Source organism: Hylaeus volcanicus, chromosome 4 (genome assembly GCF_026283585.1).
Source record: "Hylaeus volcanicus isolate JK05 chromosome 4, UHH_iyHylVolc1.0_haploid, whole genome shotgun sequence".
Taxonomy (NCBI): Eukaryota; Metazoa; Arthropoda; class Insecta; order Hymenoptera; family Colletidae; genus Hylaeus; species Hylaeus volcanicus.
This window is the reverse complement of record NC_071979.1, coordinates 11,473,879-11,484,883: the sequence shown is the minus strand read 5'-3', so window position 1 is coordinate 11,484,883 and position 11,005 is coordinate 11,473,879. Positions and strand designations below refer to the sequence as shown.

Sequence of the window (11,005 nt, the reverse complement as noted above, 5' to 3'; positions counted from 1 at the left end):
CAATATTTTAATCAGCATTTGACACAAAAATTGTTCTAAAATAACACTTTATTCATCATACAACAAAAAGAAAAATATAAAATGAATACGTCATAGAGGATGTATAATGGTTAGACTGCGGATCTTTATGCAAAACAAAATCTTGATGAATGTTTCTACAAAAATTGAACCTAAATAGGAATTTATTTTATTCTGCACATATTTTAACATGAACTTTACTTTCAATCTTTTTTATAGTCTTGCATGTTGCTTGCATTTTGTAGTTTCTTGCACATTCAAATTTCCTATGATATCTACAGGAAGTTTTATTTGGGTTCTGATGTTTTCACCAATTGAACATTCTAGCAAAATATGTTTAATGGATAGTTCTAAATTACAATTTTCACAATGTTTAAAGGAAAGAACCTGTAAAAGGAATAATAACTTATCTTGAGAAAATCAAAATAATTAAAGATATTTAGTATGTAATTAGTCTTAGGTAGTTTAAAATTGTTAGACAGAAGAAAACCAAGTGATGTATGTGAAATACAATGCAATAAGACACAAAATATAACAATGTATTGCAATGTGGTCGCTAATGGCTAAAAAGCTGATGCGACATTAAATAAATAAATCAAAAAGAAAAAAAGAATTCCTATAAATGCATAAATATCCGCAGTCTAATAATGGTATACGTACAACCCCTTTGCAGTTTTAAGTTTTCTGATTTCGATACACTTTTGTCGAGTCGCAATTGCATTTTATCTACAAGCATAAACGTTGTATTTTTCAGGCGGTGGGTTTAGCAGGAGTGGTCCTGGCTGCGTGGCTGCTAACGGATCAGACGTTCCTGATGTCCCTCGCCCAGGAACAGCACAACTTCTACAATGGCCTCTACATCCTGCTGGCCGCTGGGATCCTCATGTTGATAGTCGCCTTTCTGGGTTGTTGCGGCGCCTTCCGTGAATCTCAATGCATGCTGGTTGCTTTCTTCAGTTGCCTCCTCGTGGTTATCGTCGCGCAGATCGCGGCTGGGGCATGGCTCCACTACAACAGCAATAGCCTCGAGGGCCTGGTCAAGTCTTCCGTGATAAATACCGTTAAGGTATCGCCGATTACACGATTCTATCGCTGCCCAAACACTCGTCCCGCGTCCGGCATTGTTTAAGGGAATATCTAATTATCCGCGGTCTCCTGTCCCTAGTTGGATATCTATAATTAGTCCATTCGTCTTTCTATACTCAACTACCTGACCAGACGCCTATAATTACTCCATTCATCTTCTGGAATTAGACACCCGTTGAAGTCTCCACTTAGTCTCCTTTTGCTTCGTGTCACACGCTGCTGGTACAGTTTTATTGGAATTGTGTAATTCAGGTTTCGGAGCTATAACTCACCGCCGCTTAATGCTGAATTTTGGATACTTTGAAAGATTTGTGGAATTCAAATACAGTGGATGTAGAAAGTATTTGAACACTGATCAATTTCCAAAAGAACTATGTAAAATTGTAATTTATTAACTTATTTCTTTATAAACAATGACATTCTACATATCTCTACATATCACAAGAATAGATACATTACAACAAAATAGCTATTTATGTAAATTGCGATATTAACAAGAAAGAAACAATTAATCAATAGAAATGTTGAAGCAATAAGTATTTGCACAACTGTTTAATTTTTAAAATTTCATTAAAAAAAAAAAGAAATTTACATTAATTTACAAGTATGTAATACTTCCTTCGTGTACGAAAAGATTACTTATTTTGTATAACTGAATATATAAGTATTATATCACTATAAGTATTATACTATATGTATACTATAAGTAAATAAGTATTCGTACAAGTGTTAAATTTTTAAAACTTCATTTAAAAAAAAAACGAAATTTGATTTTATAATTACTGCAACTCTTCTAGGCATTAAAGTAACTATCATAAATGTTATTCTGGGTGGGATCTTCTTTCATTCTTTTATTAGAGCATTTTTTAAGCCTTTTTATGGAAATTCAAGGTTTTCTAATTCGTACGGAGCAATAAACTAATGTGTTTATGCTACAAATTCTACTGTAAATGGTTCGCCATAAGAATGGTACAAATACTTATTGTTTCTATACTTTTACCCACTGTTCGCATTTTTTTTGTTAATTTCACAAATTATATTAACTAGCAAATGTTGTTTGGACTATATCTATCTTAGAGACTTCCGAGAATATGTAAAATATCATTGATTATAAAAAAAGAAGTTAAGAAACTACAATTTCACGGAAACGTTTTTTGGGAAATTGATCGGTGTACGAATACATTCTACACCCACTGTATATTGAATTAGAACGAACAATTCTACAGTTCGATTAAATGAAAATTTCAATTAATGGAAAGTTTGAATGAAAATTTAAAGAAAAATCTAACAAGGAAACATGTCTAACTGTCACACTCCGATTTTGATCAAATTTATGTGGTAGGTAGTTCTCAAAAAAATATTTGACACGTATTTTTTTTATCGGCAATCGTCCATGTTGAAGGGGTGAAAAGAGCCCCTAAAGTTGGGGGTGAAAACCATGTTTTTTTAAATATCTAGAAAATTAGAGGAGCTAGGACAAACATTTTTTTTTTAAATATGCGCTTTTGAATGGGTGATTTATGTATGCCAGAAGAAATTGTTTATTTGTTTATTTAAACAATTTATTTTTGAAAAAATGTTCTGTTTTGTTAATTTATGTTACTAAATATTGTTTCTCACTCATGGAAATTTATATGTGTAAACTATAGGTTACAATTAAGGATACATGTTTTTGGAAGTTTTGTAATATTGAGAAATATATATTATCTGATTATTTGAAGTCTTTAAAAAGATACATTCTTCTATCAAACTGTTCTACACCCACTGTATGAACTTTGGAAAATATGTTTATCCTTCGACTGTATCGTTTGAATTTCGTTACCGCGTCGTAATAAATATTTCAGGGATTCCAAGCGATACATTCGCTGTCCAAACAAAGACGTTTTTATTGTCGGCCCGTTTGGTACCGTTCCACTAAGAAACAGATGCAACAGGCAGATCACTGAAGCATATGAGCTTGGCTATTGCCTCTAACAGAATATAAAATAAAAAATTAACGTAACATAATGGCGGTGTTGTAAAAGAAGCTTTTCAATATTATTTTAACTTTATTCAATTCTTAGAGGGCTAAGAAAATAGGAGATTTGTAGATATATCGAGTCTAACAATGGCGGTAGACAAATATTTACCTTACATGTAGACGAAATCTCATATCGATTCCGAGATATCGCATTGAGAGGCCTGATAAACGTTTAAGAAATTCAGTTTAAATACCTTTCATCATTTTTCAACGTACTTCCAGAAAAATTCTTTGAATGAATGTTTTCTGGACATCCTTTTTCTTTCAAAAAGATTCTTGTAACACTCCTCCTTACCCTACTTCGCCTCCTTTCCTTCAGATTAATTCCGACTCCGATTTATTCCGGTAACAATGTACTGTGGGTGTAGAATGTATTCGTACACTGATCAATTTACAAATAACTTTTGTGTGAAAATGTAGTTTCTTAACTTTTTTTTTATAATAAATGATATTTTACATATTCTCGGAAATCTCTAAGATAGACATAGTCTAAACAACATTTACTAGTTAATATAATTTGTGAAATTAACAAAAAAAAAAATGGCAAAAGTAGCTAAAAGTATAGAAGCAATAAGTGTTTGTACGATTCTTATGACGAACCATTCACAGTTGAGTTTGTAAACATTAGAAACATTAGAAAACATCAAATTTTCAGTAAAGTACTTTTAAAAAAGGCTCTAATAAAGGAATGGAAGAAGATCCCACTTCGAATAACTAATAATTTAGTTAATTTAAGTTTTAAAAATTAAACAGCTATGCGAATATTTATTGCTTCAATATTTCTATCGATTAATTCTTTTTTTCTTGTTAATTTCGCAATTTACATATATAGCTATTTTTTTGTACTCTATTTATTCTAGAGGTTTCCAAAAAATATGTAAAATATCATTGATTATAAAAAAATAAGTTAATGAATTACAATTTTACATAGTTGTTTTTTGGAAATTGATCGGTGTATGAATACTTTCTACACTCACTGTATTTAATGTGGAAAACATGGCTCACAGTGAGTAAACTTCTCTATTTCAGAACAAATACGGCGTGGATAATTCCCAAACACAGGCTGTAGACGCTTTTCAATCTGGCCTTGGATGCTGCGGAGCTACTGGCCCAGCAGATTGGGCAGGAAGCAAATACGCCACCAAGGATCGCTCGATGCCTGTCAGCTTGACCGTTTCCGATGACGGAAACAACATATACAAAGTACCCGAATCATGCTGCAAGGATAAAGACAGTACCGCTTGCAAATTATCTCAGAATATCAAAGTTGCCAGCGAAATTAATCCAGCAATTTACAACGAGGTAATCGCACTTAATTCTCTTAATTAAGTAATCTAATATCTCCATTAAGCTTCGTTAACGGCGAGGCAGTGAATTAGAACTGTATGAAATTAGTTTTTTAGAACAATAGGATAAAGTATTAGGTTAGTTCTGTAGGTTAAAGACTGTTGATCTGTTTTAAGTAAAGATAGAAAAAAATTGTTTATTAGAACGAATAGTTAAAGGACTCTACTAATGCAAGATTATCGTGCACCATACTTTATCGTACGAAAATAATTGTTTATTAGAATGAATAGATAAAGGACTCTACTAATGAAAGATTATTGTCCACCATACTTTAACATACTCTGATCTTTGATTGAACTTTTCAAATTCTACAAAGACTTCTTTCTGATTCACTTCGATATTTGCAAAAACAGTTACTGCATGCTTGCACCTCGAATAGTGATTAATAGACTGCGAATCTTTATGCATTTATAGGATGCATAATTTGAGTGTGCAGGAAACTACAAAATGCAAACAATATGCAAGATTATAAAAAAGATTGAAAGTAAAGTTCATGTTAGAATATTTGCAGAATAAAATAAATTCCTATTCAAGTTCAATTTTTGTAGGCACGTTCGCAAAGATTTTATTTTGCATAAAGATCCGCAGTCTAGTGATTAAAATTGCACGAAGTAGACTCATCGTTGCTCTCGTGGAGCATAATATCGTGACTCGTGTGGTGGAATCACGCCTGGTTGAACTTGCTAATGCACCGATCGTCGTGAAAGCGTGGCCTCGATTAAATCTAACAAATCTTCTTTCCTGTAGGGTTGCATAGACAAGCTGATGGATGTACTGAACAGCCAGAAGAACGTCGTTATCGGCGTTACAGCTGGAGTCGGCATCTTGGAACTTCTTGGATTGATATTCTCCCTGGTGTTGTGCTGCGCGATCGGCTCTTCCGACAGATACAAGGCTTAAATCGAACACGCGTCCTGGACGTCGATATAGAATCTTTCCTTACATCACATATCGTCGTGTCCCAGTCTTCTAAACAGGTAGCCGCGATTCGATCTCCGTGCCAATTCGAATAAGTCTTACACATCTCTGTCTCTACAGTTTAACTGAAACGAGAAAGAACGTTCTTAAGTCTGATCACTGAAATGTCAGGTAACTCGGACTGTCTTTAAGAGATGGACAAATTTCTTGTCTAGATAAAACTGTCTAATGAAAAATAAAAGATAAACATCTTAATTAGGAAATTCAATTGTATTTTACTTTGAACGAATAAAAGCTAATGTAAGTTGAAAATACAGTGAGTGTAGAAAGTATTCATACACCGATCGATTTCCAAGAAACAACTATGTAAAATTGTAATTCATTAACTTATTTTTTTATAATCAATGATATTTTACATATTTTTTGGAAACCTCTAGAATAAATAGAGTACAAAAAAATAGCTATATATGTAAATTGCGAAATTAACAAGAAAAAAAGAATTAATCGATAGAAATATTGAAGCAATAAATATTCGCATAGCTGTTTAATTTTTAAAACTTAAATTAACTAAATTATTAGTTATTCGAAGTGGGATCTTCTTCCATTCCTTTATTAGAGCCTTTTTTAAAAGTACTTTACTGAAAATTTGATGTTTTCTAATGTTTCTAATGTTTACAAACTCAACTGTGAATGGTTCGTCATAAGAATCGTACAAACACTTATTGCTTCTATACTTTTAACTACTTTTGCCATTTTTTTTTTTGTTAATTTCACAAATTATATTAACTAGTAAATGTTGTTTGGGCCATGTCTATCTTAGAGATTTCCGAGAATATGTAAAATATCATTTATTATAAAAAAAAAGTTAAGAAACTACAATTTCACACAAAAGTTTCTTGGGAAATTGATCGGAGTACAAATACATTCTACACCCACTGTAAGTCACTATACAGTGTTTCCATTTGTCAATTGTTATTCGAATCAAATTTTGCCCATCTCTGTTTTAACCCTCTATAACTTGAATTAAGTTTGCTCTGTACAATGCGGATTTTTCAAAAGAAGGCAGCCTAGTTGTTCTTTCATAGAGGGTTAATCAGCCGAAATTAAATTTCTTGCATCGACAATGTTCCGATACAGTTTCAGTATTCATTAACGTATATTGTCCGAGTTTTGGATGTTGTATTACGATTCTGCACAAAGAAAACGACAGTTTTTGTACCAACATATTATACACGTTTGTAATTTTCTTTTACATCGATATCTGTCCTTTTTTAAGCATATATTAGATGCTCACTGAGAGACCGAATTTATTTTTCATTGTATCGACATTTACAAAGTCAGAACAAAAATGTTCCCTTGAATTCGATATCGAAGGTGTTGTATGGGAACTAGATTTGTTTCTTACTGCCAGATGCACTTTTCGTCTACGTCTCCTTCCATGCTAAAGACTTACACGAACGAACATTTAATGTTTTACAGAGTACCTATATGATTTACATTTTTTGTTAGGCCAAAGTAGTAGACCAAACTAACGTTAATGTGTTAAAAAGAGTGAAAGAGTGGGAGTGGATGAGTTTTGAGATTTGTATGAATAACAAGGAACCGACAATTCTTCTTGTTGCAACTGGTATATTTGCAAGGGAACCGTGTACAGTTTTATTTAAGTATATTTTAGTCTCGTATTTCGTTCAACTAAATTTGTTCAGCTCTCTAAACTGCCATGCGATACTTACCGTTAAAATATTTTCTACGCGACAAATTGATATTACGTGTCATTTTTTATTTGCTTTTATTAAGAAAGAATACTCCTATGGTATAATTAAAATTATACTGTTCTGTTCCCCAAGTATACCAGTTTCAATACGCGTACATGCATCTATAGAAATAAATGAATATATATTAAAGATGCACAGAGAAGATGAATCTGATAATTAATAATATTGATGTCCAAATGAGATTATATTATTGTAAGAACGCTATCAAGAGGTTTCGTCTCTTGTGGCATTATAGTCTATCCATGTTATCTTTAAAGTAAAAGAGAGTGGCAAACTTTTAAGAGGGAGGACATAGCTAAACGGAAGCAACTAATTTTATAAGACTAACTCGTCATTATGAAAATTCGTGTGATCTATTTTATTGGTATTCGACGCTTTGAGGATGCAATATTTTTTTAAGAAAGTGTCCTGACTGGACAAAAATTATTTGGCAGCGAACGATTTCGGAACGGGAGCCTTTTGTTAGCATACTCGTGAAAGTTACGAAGAATAAAAATTTAACGACGTATTACAGAATCGCTGCTGCTAAGATGAAGATCTTCGTCCTTAAAGAGTTCAAATATTCTGGTAAAATGTATTTCGGTGTAACGAATAAGAGCTGCTTTTGGAATAGTTGTGTCTTATAGAAGTGATCGATATATATTTGACGGTGAATGTTTCACAGATTATCTATAACTGTAGCGAATGGGGCAGATATGTTTATTAATTGTTCTTCAAATATTCATCGTCAAATGATTTAGCATAGACTAAAGAGAAATGGATCTTTGCACATATTGTACCTTGGTAACGAGTATGGTACAAACAAAAATTGCTGAAATATTTGAATTCTCTTTCTTCATGAGTGTTCCAAATCAAAATGTACGGAGTAAAGACCATAGCTTCTAGTCTGTAAAGGTTGAATTCCTAATTTATCAGATTTATTTTGTTTTAAGATTAACATGTTCCTTTCCAGTTTCTTGATGCACCATTTGATTAAGAAAATAGCGCATTGTACGATCTTAAAGCTGTTTACGTAAATCAATTTTGGTAAAGCAAACTGTAAATGGCGAGCAACATGTTAACAAACCGTTTTGCTGTAACATTATTATTTTACACGTGTCCCTTTTTGTACGTGATGCGAAGATAACACTGTACACTGTTCGTTGCACGTGTAAACAGTGTATATTGTAATTTTTATTAACCAGAAATTCTTGAGTTTACGTAGAAATTGAAATTCATTCCGTAGAAGTTAATCGATCGTATTTTACACGTGTTGCAATTAAATGTTTTCTAACTATTGTCTGTATTCGTTTGTGATCATAGCATTCAAGAAATTCTGGTTATGGACATAGATAATCATCTGTACGCATATATATATCTGATGTTATGTATGTAAAATAATACGATTTAAGGATATAGATGGGGAGGATATCGGGGAGAAAGAAAAGGAACGCCCGGCGAGCAACTTGCAAGGTGATAATTTGATCGCTATAATTAAGGGTTTTTATAGTTTTCAAACGTTAAGAAACTTTGCAAGTCGCAAAGTTATTTCGTCAATTATCATACGTTTGCGACGTATGTTAAGTTTTCTGTAAGATGAGTTCCAAAAATTTGTTCGACGTAGTCGATGTTTACGTGGTACTTTGTTACTGCTTGAACGATCTCCGCTTGAAAATTATTAGACTATAAGTTAACTCTTCGTAAGTGAATTAAGTACCAGTGAGCACAGGAATTTTCACTTTCCCGAACTGTATTTATATATTGGGTTGTCCAAAAAGTTCGTGCCAATTTTTAAGAAAAATTCAAAGGTTCATTTGAAATTTGATATAAATTTATTGAATTATATTAGTATCATATTGTTCCACAAGCTTTCCACCTGTTAAGGGATGTACACATATTATTTGTTTTCAATCGTTTCAATATATTCATACCTGTACCACCCACCAAAAATCGGCATGGAGTTTCTAGACAAACCAATACTTTCATTTTTACAAAAGTTATGGAGTTTTTGAACCAACGAGAAAGATAAGATTTAAAGTTACAAACATTTTAAAGTTCAGTGGATGTAGAAAGTATTCGTACACCGATCAATTTTCAAAAAAAAAATTGTAAAATTGTAATTTATTAACTTATTTTTTGTAAACAATGACATTCTACATATTTCTTCGAAATCCCTAGAATAGATAGAGTACAAACAAAATAGCTATTTATGTAAGTTACGAAATTAACAAAAAAAAAACATTTTTTTTTCCCTGTCTGTTTTATGTTGAAGAAATGTTGAAACAATAAGTATTGGCACAACTGTTTAATCTTTAAAACTTAAATTAACTAAATTATTAGTTATTCGAAGTGGGACCTTCCATTCCTCTATTAGAGCCTTTTTAAAAGTACTCTACTGGAAATTTGATGTTTTCTACTGTTTCTAATGTTTACAAACTCAACTGTGAATGGTTCGTCATATGAATCGTACAAATACTTATTGCTTCTATACTTTTACTCACTTTTCGCATTTTTTTGTTAATTTCACAAATTATATTAACTAGTAAATGTTGTTTAGACTATGTCTATCTTAGAGATTTCCGAAAATATATCAAATATCATTGGTAATAAAAAAAGAAGTTAATAAACTACAATTTCACACAAAAGTTTTTTGGGAAATTGATCGGAGTACAAGTACATTCTACACCCACTGTATGTATATTAAAGATTACTATGTTATTTGAAGAAAATTTTAAACTAAGGTCCAAAGCTAAATAGGTTGATACCTAAAATGTTCCAAATGATTAATAGATGATTGTGTCGTTCAGTTACCGAATTTTACGATATCTTTAAATAACATTCTTACTGTATTTCATGCGCTGCGATATTAATACAACTCAATTGCACTTTGTTTTACAAAAATAGGGAATCTCTAAGAAGCTAAGAACTAACAAATGTGATCGCTATTACACACGCATTGTCTTTGTACAAGTATGTTGATTTGCGTAAATTACGTAGGTTTTGTGCTTGCACGATTTATCTTACAGAAAGAACGAAACAATACGAGCGATGGTTAGATTTTGCGAGGAAAACACGTACAAGAAAAAAGAAAATGATATATTTGAAAACTGTTTGGAAATATGAGTTTAGCGTCTGTTGCATGGATGTTATAAAAAAAAAAGAAAAGTAAATTCTAGTATATTCACAAAGTACATGAGACATCATCACTCGTATAATGTTCTTCGTTTTGATATTAATATATTTATATACACTTACATAAACATATATATATATATATATGTATATACATATTTTCTTACTGATTTTTGAGCAAAATATTTTCATTGTCACTGATTTCATCGTCGATTCTTTTTGAACATGCTTATACCCATCTTACATTATATCATTTGCCAAAACGAAACAGTATGGTCCGCCGACTATAACATAATTCTGTAATCTGTTAAATATTAAGATTATGTAATAAAATTAATTTTTTCGGATTATCTGTAAGAGGTCCACTCTGTCCTGTGCACTTTTCAATATTTACGCAATAATTGAACGCTATCTTATTTGGCATATTTTACGAATTTAAAAAAAAACAGAACAAAACACTACACATCTAACACCCATATACACGATTTCCAAGTGTACGTTTATTTGCAACTTATGTATGATACGCAAGTAAATGTTACAAAAAAAAAGATGTTCAAAGAGTTCAATATACATTTAACGTAATCATTGCAAGTTATATTTACCCTCATATCCAATTCTCGATCCTTAACAGTTCAACAAAGTTGCATCTCAAAGTTAAACCTGCTACATATTTTATTATGCTAACCAATCAGCCTTAAGTAATGGATGGGATGTATCATTGCCCCAGAGA

The 11,005-nt window shown here is 31.8% G+C and overlaps 1 protein-coding gene across 1 annotated transcript in view; it reads left to right on the top strand.

Annotated features, from left to right (window-relative positions):
* Positions 1–10,854, top strand: part of LOC128875617 (CD9 antigen-like) — a 25,326-nt gene extending 14,472 nt beyond the window's left edge. The window contains exons 2-4 of the mRNA XM_054121354.1: positions 773–1,084; positions 4,154–4,426; positions 5,219–10,854. Of these exons, the coding sequence (XP_053977329.1) occupies positions 773–1,084; positions 4,154–4,426; positions 5,219–5,371 (738 nt within the window). The 3' untranslated portion in view covers positions 5,372–10,854. The remainder of the gene's footprint in view (positions 1–772; positions 1,085–4,153; positions 4,427–5,218) is intronic.
* Positions 10,855–11,005: the final 151 nt, after the last annotated feature.